This window comes from Nicotiana sylvestris, chromosome 12 (genome assembly GCF_000393655.2).
Source record: "Nicotiana sylvestris chromosome 12, ASM39365v2, whole genome shotgun sequence".
NCBI lineage: Eukaryota > Viridiplantae > Streptophyta > Magnoliopsida > Solanales > Solanaceae > Nicotiana > Nicotiana sylvestris.
The window spans coordinates 114,060,809-114,081,007 of record NC_091068.1 but is presented as its reverse complement, the minus strand read 5'-3'; the positions used below and the strand labels follow the sequence as shown (position 1 = coordinate 114,081,007).

Sequence of the window (20,199 nt, the reverse complement as noted above, 5' to 3'; positions counted from 1 at the left end):
ATTACCCCGCTCGCGAATCATCCATGTGACACGGTCAACACAAAATAAACAAACACCCTGCTCGCGAATCATACATGCGGCGCAGGTTCACATAGAGATACATGCTCAAATAGCAAATTAAGAATTTATCGGGGAACGTTTATCCAAATAGAATCCAATTCTCTTTTAGCGATTTAAGAAAAAGAAGTTTAATCCTTTTAGAAATTCATTTACCAATTCGATAAGATTTAAGCAATTAAACTACCAACAAGATTACATATATTCCAAGTATAGCATGCTTTTGGGTCCTAGACTACTCTGACAATAGCATAATAGTAGCTACGTCACGGACTCTCGTCACCTCGTGCGTACGTAGCCCCCACAAATAGGAGCACATAACCAATTAACTCACCTACGGGGACAATTCCCTCTTACAAGGTTCGAAAGGAGACTCACCTCGCTCCGAAGATCCATAACCGGCATTCCACGCCCTTCCAAAGACTCGAATCGATGCACAATGCTCCAAAACTAGCCAATAATTATGCAAATCCATTAATATATGTTCAATTACTCATTACAATCCAATTTATCCCAGTTGGTTTCATTATCAAATAATCAACCAACTGCTACAAATCTGAATTTTTTCGTGAAAGTTACTGTAGCAGCGTCCCAGATTTGGTTTTCTGATTCATCTTCATCAAGGATATCGTGTTGAGGCAGCCATGAATGTAGTATCCTCTCCCCAACCTTTGGTTGTGGGAGATATGATCCAAAACATCAACGAAACAGCTCCTAATTACAATCCAAAACCTTCTTATGCTTCGAAACTTCAAACCAATCAAGCTGCCACAACTTCGCAGAAGATAAACCTACTGCCTGTCACGTTTGAACATGGGGAACCAACTGTGGAATTCACCATGGATGAGGTTAAAGAGTTTACAATAGAAGAAGGACTGCATCAAGCAGTTGTGCTGAAGTTTTCATACGGAAAACCAGATCTTCAAGATTTTCGTAAAATCTTTTCGTTGCAATTCGATGTTCAAGGACGCTGTAATATTGGGCTTCTGGGATATCGTCATCTCTTGATTAGATTTGACCTCCACAACGATTATGTTCAGTTCTTATCTAAATCAACTGGATATGTCAAGGAAAAAGGTGATGAATTCTTTTTTCGAACTTTTCCATGGACGTTAGGATTCAATCCGAAAGAGGAAACATCCATGGCTGTTGTGTGGATCTCGTTTCCAGGTTTGCCGCCTAATTTCTTTGCGAAGAGGTCGCTATTGTCCATTGCCTCAGCTGTGGGTAAATCGCTTGCTGTTGACAAGGCAACACAAGATAGAACACGACCTAGTGCAGCGAGGGTGAAGGTTATACTTGATCTTTTGGATAAACACCCTAAAAAGATTAAGCTACTGATAGTGGACAGAATTTCGGGTAAAAGTATAGTACATTACCAGGAGGTGGTGTATGATAATCTTCCTACATACTGCACCTTTTGCAAGCATCAAGGACATGGTGAAAATGTTTGTCGAGTGAGGAACGAAAAAGAAGGAAAGGATGTAAGGGCAGAGGAAGTGACATCTGGAAGTAATATGCCTGTTGTTGAGGTGAGCACTTGTGACAAGCTACAAGGTGATGCTAGGGAATACCTGAATGCAAAAAAGAATGAATCAAAGAGCAATGGAAATAGCAGGCTATAAGTTGGGTGATGAAGCAGCAAACCAAAAAAATTTGATCGAGCAGCAAGTTTTGCAAAATGAAGGAGTTCTGGTGGCTACTGTAGGACAAAAGGAAACTGGCGTTCGACCAGATGTGCAAGTTTTTAATGTAAATACTGAGAATCAAGGGATATCAGTAGGTGATGTAGCAGGTCCGTTGAAACTAATGTCAGGACAAGCTACAGGAGATGCTATAAAATCAACTAGTAGAGGTGCAAATATGAAGGCTACTATTGCATTAAAACAAAATAGGGATCAAGCTGTTGCATCTGTGGACTCAACAGAGAAATCAACTGCAATGGAGCAGGATGCACCTAGGATTGTGTATCCTACAGCTCGATCCAAAACTGATACAAAGAGATTGCCAAATTATGAATTGTTGAATGAGGAGGACATAGCTGAACTAAAGTTTAGTAGTTCAGGATCAGTCCCTAAAGGAGCTGGGAATTGTTATAATGCCCAAGAGCAGGCAGCATGTGCACGAGATGCTAAGTTGCTTGATTCTAATGAACCAACTGTTGCATCAAATGCTGCAAACTTAATGGGACTGTGCAATCTAGTTACAAGGTAGGTGGTGATCGAGGCCGAAATGGAGATCGAGATGTTGCACCTGTTATTCCAGTGGTGAAATCACCGTTAGCAGGTGTTTTGAAGGATGTGCTTAATATTGTATCAGGAGAAAAGCCAGCAGAATATGTTGGGACTATTGATGGGGTTAAGGAACAGCAGATCGCGAGAAAATCAGCAGCTCCAATAGCTACTTCTGGAGATGCTAAACATAATGTTGCACTAGTTGGTAAAGCTGGGAAAAAAAAGCAGCTCTTACAGCTTCTAGCAGTGTTTCCAACACAAACACCTTCGAGCTTCTTGCATCAGATGAAGATGGTGAACCTGATACAGATTTTCAAAATAAGGATATGATGTCCAAGCAAATAGTCACAAAAGCCAGCAATGGAAAAAATGCACAGCACAATGAGAATTTTTTCGACAGCAGCTTGGGGAGGAACATCAAGGCAAATTTAAGGGGGATGGCAATCAAATCTAAACTATGGACAGATCAACGAGAGTATGATGATGAGGAACTCTATGGTGATGTGTACTTTGGGAATTCGAGTGAAGAGGATGACCAAGAGAGTGAAGACGAAGAGGTTCTATCAGCAGGCTCACCATCTTTTCCTCAATTTGGCAATTCCATGAAGGCAAATTCCAGCAGTAAACTCAATGCAAAAGCACAAGTATTTGTGCCAAAAAGTGCAAACCAAAAAAGGGCAGCTAGCACAACACGTACCTCTCTGATGCAAAATGCAGCAACAATTACGCATGGGCGGCTGCAGAAGGTGGTGGAACAAAATGCAGCAACATCACTCATCGAACAGCAGCAGCAGCATTTGAATACAACATCTGACCAGCAATTGAAGGCAACCATTAATGGAGCAAAGACGATTGGGCAGCAGCAAGTTGCAAACAACTATGGAGTGATCTCGACTGGGAAACACCATATTTTAACAACCACCTCAAATGCTATTGGTGGGGTGGAATCAGCACCAAAACTAGAACCTGGGCAGCAACAATTGGTCACAAACACTACAGTTTTCTCAGCAGAAGAGAGAAGACTCTTGGATGCAATGGTAAGTTCAAATCCTGTGAATTCTATATATTTTAATGCTGGCAGCACTGGGCGTGCAAGTACAAGCAGGAACAAATTGCAAACTGTAGAACAACCACGACACAAGGCAACTTTGGTTAATCCACAGGAGGGAAACACTATGGTGCCACAAGGTTTTGATCAAGACATACCAATACCGGTGATTGTAGGCAGAGATACATTTGAAGAAGGTGAGGAAGATGATATTCTAAATCAATGCCGGGCAGAGGCAGCAAGAAAAGGGGATTTATCACCAATGCATAGTGGAAAAAGTAAGAAGTCTCGTACAAGGGATAAAAGTTGGGACGGCAAGGTGAATGAAGATACAAACGTAAGGCGACTTCCAATGAGAGTTGCCAAACAAAAAAAGGCCATCCAAAATACATCTACAAAGTCACACCGTTCAAAAAAATAATGATGAATCTCGAACACATTTTGAATAGGGTTGATGAACAAGACAAAGAGGTACAACTTGAAGAAGTTACAGGATTGGACAAGAAAGGACAAGATTTTAATTACTTCTATGTTATATTTTATCATTTTATTAGTATAATCATTTGTAATATCATCGTAGAGTATGTTATAAACTCTGTGATGATCATAGAATATTTGGTACTCTCAACTTCTTATTTTTTACATGCATGCTAGTAGGAGAGGCTTCTTACGCCTCAATAGGATTAGTAAGGTAAGGTTTAGCCAGGTTTGTGTTGCCTTGGTCCTATGCCTTTGGAAAAATATCCACACGGATATGAGATTATATGCCCTCGTGAGACTGTGCCGGCAGCTACACCATGAATCCTCTACATGAGGCTGCCATCATAAGGCGCAGATGAGTAATTATATAGCCAAGGCATATGGGTAACAATACCGGTGCTATTGTCCCCCTTATTTATACTTTTCCTAATTGTTGTATTTGTACTTTCTTGAATTAATAAACACTAGCCCTAGCCGCTTGCCTAGCGGATTGCCAAAAAAAAAATTCAATTTATAAAATCGAAAAGTTGGCAAAATTGCCCTCGGACCCACGTGCCCGGATTCCAAAATTTTTTGAAGATAAAGTTTACCCATGAACTCACGAACTCAATATGATTTTCTCTTAATTTCATACCCAAAATCGTTGTCAAAATCCAAGAATATCAATTTTCTAGGTTTCCCCTCAAACCCCACGTTTCTACCAATTTCCATGTCCAAATCCGTATATAATCATGTAATTAACTAAAATCTAGTATAAATTACTTACCTCATGCTTAGTGGTGAAAATGGCACCTCAAAGTTACTCCAAAATCGGCTCCAATGGAAGAAATGGGGTTTAAATGAACCCAACCCCCGATTTAAAAGAACCCCACTGCCTCCAGCATTTCTGCATCTGTGGTCTCTTGACCGTTTCTGCGGTCTCGCAGGTACGAACCAAATGCTGCTTCTGTGGTCCAGGGCTCCCAGCCCATGCCGCTTCTGCGCCCTCTCCTCCGCAGATGCGGTCCCACATCTGCGGCAAAACGACCGCATCTGCGGTCCTAGCCTAGCCGTCCATTTCCACTTTTGCGGCACGAAGGCCGCTTTTGCGGCTCCGCACCTGCGGCCTTAGTCTCGCAGGTGCGGTTACACCAGCAACCAGCAACTTCAGACCTTTCCAAAATTCCATTTTCGATCTGTTAACCACCCGGAATCCACCCAAGGCCCCTAGGACCCAACCAATCCCAAAACACATTACGGATTTGCTCGAGGCCTCAAATCATATCCAACAGCGCTAAAATCATGAATCGACCTCCAATACAAGCTTAATGAACTTTAGAATTTCAAATTTCTTCATTCGATGCCAAAACATATCAAATCACATCCGATTGACCTCAAATTTTGCACACAAGTCATATTCGACATTACGGACCTACTCCAACTTTCGAAATCGAAACCGACCCCGATATCAAAAAGTCAACTCTCGGTCAAACTTCCCAAAAACCTTCAAATTTCTATCTTTAGCCAAATGACTCCAAAATGACTTACGGCCCTCCGAATTCACTTCCGATCGTGCTCTCAATACCAGAATCACCATACGGAGCTATTCCCAGACTCGGAATCCCAAACGAACATCGATAGCACTGGAATGCACTTCAACCCAAACTTATGGAATTTCTTCCAAAATGCTAACTTCCACAATAGGCGTTGAAACGTTCCCGGGTCTTCCAAAACCCGATTCGGACATACGCCCAAGTCCGAAATCATCATACGAACCTGCTGAAACCTTTGAATCCCGATTCCGAGATCGTTTACTCAAAAATCCAACCTTAGCCAATTCTTTCAACTTAAAGCTTCTGAAATGAGAATTCTCTTTCCAAATCAACTCCGAACTTCCCGGAATTCAATTCCGACCGTGCGCACAAGTCATAATACCTGAAGTGAAGCTGCTCATGGCCTCAAACTGTTGAACGACGCGCTAGAGCTCAAAACGACCGGTCTGGTCGTTACATAAACAATTAAAGGAGGCCATCTGCAACACTCTTACCTATTTTCTGTGTCGTTAATGTGATTGCTTAAGATAATTTTTTTGTTGTGCTATTTTTGGGTTGTTATCTCAGCCATTGGATAATTTCTGTTTTTATTTTGTTTTAGTTATTTCTGTTTGGACTATAACTCTGTCGTTTAATGCTATATATATATTGTTTAGTTCATGGTTTGTTCCCTCTTTATTGATGTCAAAAAGGGGGAGAAGAGTATATGTTGTATCTGTATACATGTATAGTTGACTGTGGCAAAATTAGCATCCTCCATGGCAGGAGTCGACTCCAACAATGGACTAGTCAACTGCATGAACTGAGGGGGAGTACTATGAACCTGTCAACTGCATACATTGAGGGGGAGTAAAACACAGGGAATTCAACTGTTGTTTATACATATATATTATTTTGTCATCATCAAAAAGGGGAGATTGTTAGATCTAATTTTAATGATGCAAATAATATATCTGTGCAGGAAATCAATTAGAGAAGATCAAGGAATCAAGGAGATACTACGAGATTGTTGAAGCCAATTTGGATGCTTAAGGAAAGAAATCAATTAGCAAAGATTACAAAATCATGGACAGCTGCGATAGAAAGAATCAAGCAAGCCTAAACTTAAGGCATCAATCAAGGCCAGCATAGTCAATCCGGAAGATTGAAGCAGTCAAAAAGCATCAAAAATTCTGTAAGAAGATTAGTTGAGCTGCTAATTTCGGAAGGACCAACAATCAAGGAGTAAACCCTCATCATCAACAACTGTAGAAGGAAAGATGTTAATTTTCTCTCATCAAGGAAGAGCAACGACAAGCAATCTTATTCTTGGAAAGAATCAATCTCTTTCCAAGGATCAAATCTCTTGGGTTGTCAAGTCTCGTCAGCAAACGGCCTTTACCAAAGTATTTATACTCAGCATCAAGCCTTAGACACATATACTTTGATCGAACCAAAAATCCTCTCTTTGTTCTACTGCAAACAAACATTGTAGTTCTCTAAGACATGCTGTGTAACAAGTCAGAGAAAAAAAGAGAGAACAACACTGGTGAGGCATTGTATCAAAAGAGACGAGTGTTATAGGAACTGAGTTATCACGGCATTTCCATTGTACTCGAAGAAACACATTTACTAAAGAGAACTCTCTTGCAACCCAAGAGGACTGGATTAGGATTCACATTGAATCCGAACCAGTATAAAATTCCGGTGTCTTGAATTCCTACACTTACTTTCTGTGTTTTATATTCTGCTATTATAACTGTTAGGTTATTGCATCTAGTCGACTAATTGAAAAACCAATCAACTAATAGAGATTGAGATTAAAAATATATAATTCCATTGTACTCGAAGAAACACATTTACTAAAGAGAACTCCCTTGCAACCCAAGAGGACTGGACTAGGATTCACATTGAATCCGAACCAGTATAAAATCCCGGTGTCTTGAATTCCTACACTTACTTTCTGTGTTTTATATTCTGCTATTATAACTGTTAGGTTATTGCATCTAGTCGACTAATTGAAAAACCAATCAACTAATAGAGATTAAGATTAAAAATATATAATTCACCCCCCCCCCCGTACTTTCATATTGGCCTTTAATTTTGCAGATTTTCTTGCTGTTTGTGTTATCATACTTTCAATGTCCACTGCAATGTGAGAATCTGATAATATATGGGCCAGCTTTACTTTGCTAAAGAAGGAAAAATTCACATCCAGTGTTTGCATCAAACCAAGTTAATTTAACGGGTACTTTATCTCTAAAATATAATCAAGGTGAGAAATATATTAATCAATCATAGCGAGAAAAAAGATCATAGTTACGCGTGACACTTATTAAAGCTTAAAGATTTCAGACTTGTAAAAAGTGGATCTATACGGTAATACATCTAAGAAACTATTTCTCCGAACGTACTCCTTCTGGAAGTACAGTCGCGAATTTAATTGTTTGATGTAATCATCGAGTATGAGTAAATTTATTCCCGGCGCTATTGTTTCACAAAGTAGACTTCTCTAAGAAGTTGAGCAAAGTGCCAGAGAACAACAAAAAGAAATATAGGAGATAGTATTAAGAAGTAACTGCATGAATATATATGAAATTGATATTATGGATTTATAACCACGCATTCATAAATGGTACATAGTCTTAGTATGAAGCTATAAGTGCAGAAGCAGGATCAACACTAGTGCTGATTGATTTTCTTAACAAGTCAAATGAAGTGAGGGAACGTGGAGACAGTACAACATCCATGCTCTCGCTAACTTTTTCAAGCATCGCTTTAACAGGTGATACCTGCTTAAATAGAAAAAACAAAATTTTAAGAAAAGCAACCACATAAACAAATTAAGGTTACAAATTGAAATAATAGTTTTAGCATGCTCCTCATACACTAACAGAGGTGACAGTTCTGTTAATTACCCTAAGTTCTAAATTAGCTATCGCCATAATTACAACATTTCTGTAGATATTGACGAGGCAAAGTAAGAAAGAAAAAAGTTCAGTTTAGCTGCTAATTGTGAAACAACTTACGCCAAACCAACAAATCTTGCCAGCAGATCCAGGAAATACTATATTCCGCGAAAGACCACGAACCTTTTTAGGATATTAAAGAATTAAATGAAAAGATGTTTGTACCTTATTAGGCTCTTTGAAGGAATTTTCATCCATCACATTGGTGGATGTTAATGTAGTTTTTATTGCTCCAGATGACTCTAAAGTGTTCTGATCCAATCCGCTGATAGAGATTTTAAGAGTAACGGCGGTGGTCCCAAAGTTCACAACCTGGGGAAAATATCTCAACGTATGAATAATGAACCTATTAAAGGTGGAGAACAGTGTGTAAATGCAAAATGGTCAGGACGATGGCGCATCTTAGGATTATGGAAATAAAATCTAACTTCCCTTTTGAAGAACCTGAACTATCATGTACTCACCATAAAACGACGCTAAATAGTTGTTAAGAGTGAATGTAGACCATTCAAAAGTCTTGAAGTGCTAATGATAACCAACAAAGAAGAAGCTATCGTACATAAGAAACTAGCCGACCTTAACCCTCAAAGAGTGATGAACCAAAACAAGAAAATATCCACACCTTTATTCTCAAATACTCGTTGTTATCAACTGAATTTCGCCAAGTGATGGCAGATGCTATAAGTGAATTTGAAGGATTAGCTTGAAGTGATGAACTCAGAAGAGTTGCACCGTTTGACTCTTTGAAGAAATGCTGCATCCAATAACTTGGGGTTCCATACATTTGTGAAGAAGTGAAGACAATTGCATCTGGGTTCCACCTACATGAAAGAACAATTTTGTTCGATAGAATACATTAAGATAATTTCTTTAAAAACAAAAAGGAGAGAGAGAAATAAGAGGAGAAGCAATCAGATATACCTCCTGTCATTGTCATTAACAAATAGGGGTGCATAACTTGCCATTTCAATTGCTTCGCTGAACAGAGGAAAATTTCAAGTAACATCAAAAAATGAGAACATAGAAAAGGGAAAAAGATGGAATATCAATTAGTTGAAGGTGATTAGCATAGTCTATGCCTGACCTCTAAGATCAAAGTCATCCGGCATACAGTAAATAAAAGGTACCACATAGTACACCGTATGATGGACCGGCATAGATTAAAACATTTTCAAGGAAAAGCTAAAGGAAAGATCAGTTATTTTCGTATGAAAAAGAGAAGGGCGTTAATCAACGTAGACTTTGTTAAGTAAAATCACATATCACCCTTTCTATAAGTAATTCGTCAAAGTAAAAATCATATATCACCCTTTATCGTTGTAGGACTAAATGATCTCATTAATTGGTTGATCTAAGGTCTACACAGCAATACTGTTAGCTATTGGGGGTGAAAGCCATCCCTGCAAAATATTTCTGAATGTGGTCTGCCCCTCATAAGTTTTCTATAACGAGGAAACACTACATACACATGGGAAGCGTTAAAAAATTTAAATAGAAAATTAGACAAATATTACACAGGTACCTGTTCTTTTCTACCCCAATGAGGAAACCAGCTTCAGCCAATGCTGCCAAAAGACTACCTTTTCCAGCATCATTTCCGGTCACAGCATACTCACTTATAAAAGCCTGTTGAAATATATGTTATACGCAAGCATCACTTAGTAATTTAACTCACTAATCATAAAAAAGGAAGCTTTACCGACCTTTGGTCCACTGCGTCGTGTACTATCAAAATGGCGAGCATTAGAAAATACCGAACTTGCGCTGCTATAAATCTAACAATAGAAACATCACAAAGTTAAAGCTTGTGCAAAGACAAAACAAATCAAAGTTAACGCTTCAGATATACTGAAAGAGTCAGAAAAGCGTCAAGATCTTACATGAAAATCATATAAATCAGCTGGGTGATCCAGTGGACTGGAAGAACCATCACAGTTTGAGATTATCCTAATATCTGGGTACGCATCTTTGATGGCTGAATAGAACTTGAGGTAATTTCCTGTATCACAAGGAACAGAAATCACACACGAGAATCTTTTCCTCTTAGATAGGTACGCTGCGTTGACCTATGCAGAAAATTGTAAAAAATATGTGCGAGAAAGTTATGCGAAATATGAATCCTTTATGCTCTGTTAATAAGCTCCCTGTGAAACAACGGACACATATGATCTTCCAAATACGATAAGTATGCCTACCACGGTATTTTGACTTTCCACAATCCTCATTTCCAATCGCCACATATTTCAAATCAAAGGGCTCCGGATGTCCCATTTTGGCTCGCACAGAACCCCATGTTGAGGTAGGATCACCTCTTGCAAACTCAAGACCATCTAAGATTTCCTGGATAGACACAACATATATTCATATAAACATAATGTAGCATGGACTGAATGAAGATGAATTGTTGCTACAGAGCGGGAAGCAAGAGTGTTTCCACTGCTAATTTTACTTTCTTAACCAATTTATGCAACAATAAAAAATGATGTCTACTCTGTAAGTTGATTTCAAAATATTAATTACTTTGGTGATTGAATATGTAACACCATAAACCTATTAATGCACAAGCCTGCGAGTATTATAGCCATTAAAATGAAGCTTTTAGTGATGTGAGTTTTTAGTGGCCAGGAATTCACAGCTGACACACAAGAGAAAGGTTCACAGCACTAGATAAAATCTATATAATATTTATTCTATTAAATCTCAGATCATATTTTGATGAGCTAAACATTCAAGAAACCTACTTGCACAAAAGGTAAAATAGCGGAAGTGTCAACTTCATCATGGTGGCTGACTCCTGAAAATTTAGAAGCATAAAAGGAAGAAGAATTAAATCAAGTAAACAAACGAAATTAACTAATAGACAAAGAATAGTGCATTTGAGGAAGTGGGGGGACTACCGTTGTTGAAAACCCACACCGGCCGTGCACCTAGGTCTTCGGCAAGCTGCAGAAAAGGGCTGGAGTTATTCACATTCAGAAGCATACGAATGTTTGCATCAAGTGTGTGCACGCGTGCTCTTTTCATTTTTATTTTTTATTTTCGTGTGTGTGTGGGGGGGGGGGGGTAGCATGCATGACCAGCCAAAATGGCCATAGAACATAGAATATTACCTGCAGGAACTCAAAATGGCCAAGCCCATCATCAGTCCAATAATTCCAAACATCACCAAAGTGCCCGGGCCTCTCTTCCCATTGCCCAATGGTTTCTTTCCACCTAAATGCATTTCTTAAATAGTCACCTTCAACAAAACATCCACCTAGAGACAGATAACATGAACGATTTATCAACATTGGATAATCTGATTATTTTAAGAAGCTCACATAGAAGATATGCAGATTGATAGGGGGACTTCACAGAGGTAAAATTAAGTCCTCTAAATGATGAGATCTTTTACTATATTTGTCCTATTCCTTTTTCCTAGCAAACACCGTATAAGCTAGTTGTTTAAAATTCTAAATGTGCTCGAATACAAATGATTAACAGATGAAAAGGAGAAATTGTCTGTTTCAAAGAAGTAAAGCAAAACAAGAAAAGAAAGTCCGAATTTCAACTAAATTTTTAAGTTAAGTTCCTTCAAGCTAAACCCTAGGGAAGGAAACATGTTACTATATGTTGAGAAATCATAAGTCGAAGTCTGATGGGAAATACTTGCATTAATTGGTCACGGATTTGGAAGTAAAAATATGGGATAAACGTTGAACAGTTTCTGATACTAATCCCACATCTAACAGTGTAAAAGCAACAACAAAAAAAAAAAGATGTGATCAGAATAATGCCATTAATCAGATCAGACTTGGAAATTCCGAAGATCAGTCTTAGAATCAAAGATGTATTATCTCACTTAGTAGAATTGTTCTGTTACGGAATTTTCAGGTGATTTCATAAAGTATATCAAAAGAATCATACATGGAATTCAAAAACCAGAAATTGTAAATATTTACATGAGATATGCAGCTGGAATCATCCAATATTTAGAAGCCTCTGCTCAATTAAATGCTAGGTAGAATACTCCTTCATCAAGTGTCTAGGGAGGATGTTCACCTATACTACCCTTTAGTGATCTATCAATTCACCTAAATTCAATCTTTACAAGATAAATTTTCCTTTAATAGAAGTACATCACACGGTCTCTGTTTGAACGGAGTCTAAAGAAATGAAAAAATGATGTTACTGAAACTCCTGTGGGAAAAAATTACACTAATACATAAGACAGTTATATATGGGCTTCTTTTTTTTATCTCTAAGAAATCCTGCATAAAATTCTTTTTATTGTGCTTTCTGTTTACAATTTACTCATGAATAATTCCTCTCAACTAATATTTTACTTCCTCGTCAAGAAGGTGTTATGACCCAGAAGTTATTAACTAAATAAATTTATCTAGAGGAGTTCGATCTTGAATCAGAAGGGGAGGTTTAACTAAACACATAATCGAGGGCTCAGATCATTAGTTACTTATTGAAGCTCAAGGGAACAGATTCTGCCAGCTGGCGAGGAGTTTGTTATTTAACTAACAAACTCTGCAGAGACGAGCAACGAATACACGGTATTTCCTTTCTCTTACTTCCTCCCAAATTCTCTTCTTCCTGATTCCCTCCTCTAACCCAGTCCCTTCTCTCTTCTGCAGGTCTAGAGTTCAGTCATGGAGATTTACTGTTTCATTTAGTTTTCCAATCCTCTTTTCCTTAGCTTGTAGTTCAGTTCTGCTTTTATTTCAATATAACAAAAAATTGTCCCAATTCCTTTTCGCATTCGTTCATTTCCAGATTAATTTGGTTAGACTGTGACAGAAGGGCTCATGTAAAAAAAAATTATAAATAAGTAGCAGGTATAAAATACTAATAACTGTAATTCCCAGTCCATCAGCATGGAACAAGCTGAAATGGAGAATACCTGGAAATCTAATGAATGCTGGTTTCAAATCTTTAAGCATTCCAAAAAGATCTTTCCTGAAGCCATGGCCCTGTGCCAAGAAAATTGCCACAAACCATATTTATCATACAAATACAACCAATGTCCTACAAAAATGAAAAATATGAAAGAAAAATAATCGAAGACAATGTCATACTCATCGAAAGGATTGTTGAATATTTACAGCCAAATAATGAGCAAAAACCAGTTGCAATAATTTGTGAATTTATCTTCATTGACAAATTATACACATTATTAGTTAACAATGCCTACATGGTCAACAAGTTTTAATTTTTCCCAAATGTAAAACCTAATAATATCCTCTGAAGAATTGACAGAGGATTCATGTATAGGCGACCCAATTTATTTGGATAAACGTTAGTTTACTGATTGATATAAACCTAATGATATCGGAACAGAACTGAAGCTGGTTACACATCCTGTATACAATAAACAAGAAAAGAATCCCCTTTAGGAGTTTTTTGGTTCAGAAATATGTCATTAACTCAGCCAGCTGCATTAAAGCCAATCTCCTTGATTAATTTTGAGCCTTCTCTGAATAGCTATAAGAAAGTTCTCAGCTACATACCTTATATGTGTCCGTAGGCATCAATGACACTTGATCAAACCATATAACACCTTTTGTAGTTGATCTCAATTCGAGTCTCGAATTGGGATTTGTTCCTTTTGCTTCTAACAGGATTTCCACTTTTGTCCAACTTGAAACATCGGCAGCTCTGCAAGAACATGTTGAATGAATTGTGTGCAAGAACCGCACTTTGTAAAAACATGGAAAACAAAGGTAACTAGACATATACTTACACTATGTTGGAAGTAGCCAACTTTTGCAATCCATTTGAACCAGTTAAAGCAACAGATACATTGATTGATTCTTGTGAACGAACATAAAGCACTAGTTTGTAACTCTTTCCCTGCTCAATATTCTGCAGGAAAGCAAAAAATGAGGACAATAAATACAGAACATGCACCAAAAAATACTTAAAGAAAGCAACACCTAGATCGGCATCTTAGTTTATAGTAATAAAATTCTGATTGAAATGTAAGTGAAGACTTGATGATACAAATGAAGGAAATCCATGTCACTTACCAAGCCCATAGTACGTATTGTCCGCCTTGGCCCAACAAGCCTCACGGATTTGTCCATTATTGGATTATGCCATATCGAGCCCAAAAGCGTGCGTACCATTTAAACTTATATACTATCTTATATAGAACTTCACTTATATAGCGCGCGCATGTTCACATACTCTTGGTCTCCATGTGGCATAGTGCAACAAAGAACAAATATGTAAGGTTTGATGGGACAAAGCGGATAATACGTATCATGGGCTTGGGCTGTGACAAATATGGTACCGACGCCTAATTCCGACAGTACAATGGTAGGGCAAAACTCAATGAAGACGTTGAGTCCCTACAAGGGTGTATGGTCACGCCCATGAAGGAGGACACGTCAAAAAGAAGAATTGGCAGGCTTCTGAAGAAAGAGTGCATATGATACCTTCGGCAAATCCCACATCAAAAAGAAAGAGGAAATGAAGTATTATATAAGATAGAGTACAAATTCACATGGTAAGCGCTTTTCTCGGCTTGATGTGGCATAGTACAACAAGGGACAAATCCGTGAGGTTTCTTGGACTAAAGCGGACAATATGTGACATGAGCTTGGGATGTGACTATCCAATGTCACAGTGAATCTTTGAGAGAGGAAGAGAGGAACGCATGAACAACGTTTCAGTCAAGCATGATAAACATACCATGCCCCAAAATCCAGGGTTGTAGATACCAACTCCTCCATCTGGACAGATATTGGTGCCTCTATGGTCACAGAGCACCTGCATGCGAAGTGCAATTTTGTTCCGGTCAAAGCATGATGAATGATCTGTTGAGACAATCACTGAGGACTCATCCCCGATGATAGACCAAGGATCAATATTCGAAGGTACATTTGGGCCTCCAGCTTCAAAACCTGAAAGTGATTTCAAGAAATTTAACACTTAAATAAAATAAATGTCAAGAATATATAGAAGGTAAAACTCTTATTGCATGATTAGAACAAGAAATTTCACATTAAGTGCCTTATTAGTATTTTGACTAAAATCTTCTTATCAGTCAAAAAGTAACCTCTTGGACACAGTAGCATGCTGAGTATAAAACTCTCCAAGTTAACAGTCAGGGAAAAGTAATAATGACAATCCAAGAGAAAATACAGCACAGAGTCGTGTAACAATTTACTCTAATTTTCTGCTTGAGCAACATAAACATAAATACTTCATCCTTTCCATCATAATTCCTGTCTGTCCTTTCTTTTCCTTTTTCTTTTTCAGTCCAAAGAAAGCCTTACTACTTACTCACTACGAAGCGAAGCATATATTATTTTATTTTTTTGGAGAATTTTCTTTTCTTAGGCAACCATAAAGTCAAGCTGACCTCTGTTGCTGACAAGCTCAGCCCACAATCCACCAGCTCCAGCATGATTGATCTCCTGAAATACAATGTTCCAGGTGTTATAAACTAAATAAATTGATATTATCTAATTTCATGGAAAATTAAGTCCAATTTATTTTAAAAACTTTTCCCCTTACGCCCACATAAAGAAGGCATGCATTATTCTCTTCCAGATATTTGGAAAATGTTGATGGTTCATAAGATGGACACTCTCAGGTTTCACATCATAGACAGGCGTAAGATAAAATTTCACTGTCATTTTTTATCCTATTTTCTTCTTTAGTTCAAAAACTGTTCAAACAGGAAATCTTTTCAAGAGTTGAGAATGGGGATTTTGGCTTGATGGAATGAACTAATCAAAATGTATTCTAGATGTGTTTTCAAGAAGCAGGATGTTCTGATTCTGAGTATCATATACATTAGAAGAGTTTGCATGAAAAAGAAAATGGCAAACAAAACACCTAATACATTTTATATATTAGAAAGTATACACTTCTCATTTGCAATACAGATTGAGAACCCAAATGACTAAACTCACCTCAAAGAATATACCAAAAAGAGTATCAGGTATTTTTCTTGCTGATGCTTCAGATGCATTCACAAACAATACTGCTGTCTGGTTTGCTTCAACCCCAGTAGCCGAACACTGACACAGGGCAGAGAGACCGCAGAAAAGTAAAAGCAGTACGTGATAAAGGGAATGCCTTGACTCCATCTCCGTCTCAGTCTATTCGCTGTTGCTGCTGTAGGCCTGTAGCCTATTTAAGCTCTGAGAAAGGTGCAAATGCAGTTAGAGTTTGATCATTAATGGAAGTATAAAGTTATCAAGTTGCTACCTTTTACAACAACCTAATGTCAGCATAAGACAGAACCGAAAAGATTATTGTCTGAATTAATAACAATAAGAGTCAGGTTTGTCGGATTTTTCTGCTTATACTAGCACGATAGTAACAGCAATCAAGGAATACAATTCAATACATAAAAGATAAGCCATAAAAAGGAGAAAATATTATTATGTCTATTAGCTCATACATTAGTTCCCAAAGTATCCAAGTTACTAGATAAGCTTTGTCAGATTAAAATGATAGAAGAACTGAAGAATGATAAAATGACCAATCCATAATACAAATGAAACTCATTAAGCTGAATTCATAAGGAGATGCTAGATATAATGTCTCAAAAGCCAAACTTATTGTGCTACACTAAATTATTGAGCTTAAGATCGGAAGCTATTGCCTTGATGCAAGGGAAAAAGTAGCAACCTTGTGATCAGGAGGTCACAAGCGGAGGCGGACACATGCTATAAAAAGAGGGGTCACCGGCACCCTTAAATTGGCAAAAATTTCATGTATAGATGTATATGTCTTTAGAAATAGTGATATATTAGTAGTGGGCACCCTATATACAAAGCAAATTTTGCTTGAATCCAAAAGTGCACCCACGGCCTTCAACTCCTGGGTCCGCCTCTGCTCACAGGTTTAAGTCATGAAATAATGTCTCTTCTAGGAAAGCAAGATAAGGCTTGTTTTTATATACTAAAATTTGATAATTGTAAATTCTATTTTATTTATGTTTTTTTATTATTTTTAAACAAAGGTTTGGATTGAGGGTTTTCCGTAAACAACCTCTTGTACCTTATTAAAGGCAGGGTCTGCATATAAGCTACCCTCCCCAGACCCCACTGGGTCACCCTGGGTCTGTTGTTGTTGTTGTAAACAAATGTTTGGATTATACAATATATATATCCAGATATTAATAAGATTAATCATCATCCAATAACAATGCATATACTATGGTATTTATTATTAACTGTACTACTATCCCTATATTATAATCCGTCGATGTATAACTTGTTGACCGAGAGAAAAACCCAACTTTTAATTTGCAGTCAAAACAAACAAGGGAACACAATTAATTTCCTTCACTCTCCTCCATTTCCCTTAATTGAACAAGAAGTTAATCAAGAAATGAATAGGATACAGTGATCAAAGAGGAAAACAGAATTGGAAAAACTCAAAAATTTAATTACTAATAGCAAGAAAGAAGAAAGACCAAATATGAGGAATTGATTAATATATCAAGATCTTTTCACCTGGAAATGAGCTGGCCCAGCAAATAAACTAGTGGGTTTTGCTGCTCTGACGTATTATAAGATTATACAGAGGAGAAGATGGATGAGGTTAGTTATAGAGTGAGCTCAGTGCTGCAAGTCTTGTTATAAATAATGACTCTGATATTTTTGTTATATATATATAGTTGAAGATGGTGGGAGAAAGAAAGAGAGTTTGTTTATTGCTTGAAGTAAAGCAAGAGATAATTTGTCTCTCTTTGCTTTCACGTATGCAGTTTGTTTTGTTTCCTTCAAGTGCTGGGGCTGGGCAGAGTAGTATCTTGGACCAATTCTTGAATACCGTTTTCTTATCCTCTTTTAGTGGCTGGCCCCACACTGATGTTTACTGGATAATAATTTTTTTTTTCCTGACAAAAGTTTTATTTTTTTTTCAAAAATATGTTTTTCCATAAAAAAAAAATATTTCCCACTCACAAAACTGTAATATTTTTTCAAGTAAAATACATGTCCAAACATAATTTCAACTTCCAAATATCATTTTTCAACTTAACTCCAAATAATATTTTTCTCAAAAATTACAATTTTTATATGATATTATGGATTCTACTTTTGAAATTACACTTAATTTATTGTTGTTGTTCCATTTTCTTTGGTCCGACTAAACGCAGTGAAGTCCCACTTTTAAAATAAAATATTTTCTACAAAAAATAATTTTCTTGTCAGATTTAAATTTAATATCTCTAATTAAGGATGAGGATATTTTTGACAAACTTTACGGTAGTGGATTATCTATTTGCAATAGAATAAAAGAGGTTATCAATTTGCTATTTCTTTTTTGTTTTAAGCCATTTAACCATTCAACATTCGCAGTGAAAGTCCACTTATTTGATTGATCTAACTTTGCGCCAGATAAATTGATGAAGAAAAAAAATGCTTCCTATCGAGAAGTTTTATATTAATTTCAAGACTTAGAACTTAGAACTTATAATAATTTAGAGAGAATAGATTTTATATCTCCCAACATACTCTTTGTCGTGATAGATTGTCTCTTTGTTGACACTACAAGTAAACTTGTATATTATTTGGAAGTTGAAACTACTCATATTTTTTTTTTTTAGTTTATGTCATACAAATAGTTTTTAGAAAGTAAATTTTAAAGGTGATGATATTAATATGACCTCTCTTTGTCCTTTTCTTTTTTTGTAAATATAAAAATTAGGGTAGAAATAGTATATAACAACAATATAAACAAGTAAACAACAAACAATTTTGAAATACAAAGTCCAATTCATACTTAAATGACCTCCACCAAATACCTAACATGTTGAAATTTTATCCATGTTTCTTATTTTTAAAAATTATCCATTTAGAATAAGTCATTGGGGCATCCCAAGTATTTTATGCATTCTAGGAACAACAGTAGGAGATAAATAAATAAAATGGGAAAACAGATAGTATGATGGTTAAGATTAGAACTTGAATGTAATTATTTAACTAGTAGCCATATTTTCTGCAGTTAGTTAGTTAGGATGTTAGTGCTAGTTTTGTAATTGGCTAGTTTTGTAAGTAGTTAGTTACATTATTAGTGTCAGTGAGTAGTTTGTATATATATGCATAGGGGCGCTACCATTTCCTAATTCAATTCAATGAGAATGTTTACTCTCATTACAAAAGATCTCGAACCTTCATCTCCTTTCTCTCTCTGAGCTTCATGGCACATAGCCATGGCGAATGAGCTTTATCTCAAACACTCTCTTCGATAATGCTCAATTTTGTCATGGTATCAGAGCAAGGCTTTATCTACTGAGGTAACTTGCGATCTCCAGTCTCGTTTTTCTCTTCAATTCACAATTGAAGTTTTAGGTCTTTCTCGAAATTGTCAATCATTTTTCTCTCTTGTGAAATCCTGTTCGAAATTGCATTTTTTTGCTGTGATCTGGTTTGATTGCAACAAGTCATAGCAACTTTAACTGTTCTCGAAGGTTTCTCTGTTGAATTCTCGTTTCCTATCTTCGATTCACGGTTTAAATCAATTGAGATTTGTAGTTTAAGTAATGGGTGGAGATACTGTAAACAAAGACACTTTAGATACTTCAAGTCCCCTATACATGCATCCGTCGGAAAGTGCAGGTTCTATATTAGTTCATGTACCTTTTGATGGCACAGAATATAAATCATGGAAGAGAGGTGTACTTAGATCCCTCTTAGTGAAGAATAAGGTTGGCTTCATAACAGGGAAGTGTCAGAAACTAGTAATCTGAGCAAGACAGAAGACTGATACAGTTTTTGATGGGATTAAATGAGGTGTATAATGTCGTAAGAGGGAGTATACTAATGATGAATCCTCTTCCAAGCATTGCACAAGACTTCTCTATCCTCATACAAGAAGAGAAGCAAATAGAAGTTAGGCCACACAATCAACAATTGGTAATTGAGTCTACATCATTGAATGTC

At 37.0% G+C, this 20,199-nt stretch overlaps 1 protein-coding gene across 1 annotated transcript; it reads right to left on the bottom strand.

Moving 5' to 3' along the window:
- Nucleotides 1–7,897: 7,897 nt before the first annotated feature.
- LOC104243349 (alpha-L-arabinofuranosidase 1) lies at nucleotides 7,898–17,897 on the bottom strand. Its single transcript, XM_009798524.2, has 18 exons — nucleotides 17,767–17,897; nucleotides 16,213–16,443; nucleotides 15,657–15,711; nucleotides 14,984–15,195; nucleotides 14,031–14,152; nucleotides 13,798–13,945; nucleotides 13,191–13,260; nucleotides 11,410–11,555; nucleotides 11,197–11,242; nucleotides 11,041–11,093; nucleotides 10,495–10,639; nucleotides 10,180–10,298; nucleotides 10,003–10,074; nucleotides 9,822–9,925; nucleotides 9,221–9,277; nucleotides 8,922–9,120; nucleotides 8,465–8,611; nucleotides 7,898–8,122 (listed from the first exon to the last, which is right to left on the bottom strand). Exons 2-18 carry the CDS (start codon nucleotides 16,387–16,389, stop codon nucleotides 7,976–7,978), a joined length of 2,019 nt encoding a protein of 672 aa, XP_009796826.1. The 5' UTR covers nucleotides 16,390–16,443; nucleotides 17,767–17,897; the 3' UTR covers nucleotides 7,898–7,975.
- Nucleotides 17,898–20,199: the final 2,302 nt, after the last annotated feature.

Excerpts from the sequence above, each read along its gene's own strand:
- LOC104243349 (XM_009798524.2), bottom strand. The coding sequence starts at position 16,389 with ATGGAGTCAAGGCATTCCCTTTATCACGTACTGCTTTTACTTTTCTGC. Across the intron at positions 10,640-11,040 it reads CTATTTTACCTTTTGTGCAA|GAAATCTTAGATGGTCTTGA; the intron begins GTAGGTTTCTTG and ends GTGTCTATCCAG. Across the intron at positions 9,278-9,821 it reads ATTGGGGTAGAAAAGAACAG|CGAAGCAATTGAAATGGCAA; the intron begins GTACCTGTGTAA and ends TCCTCTGTTCAG.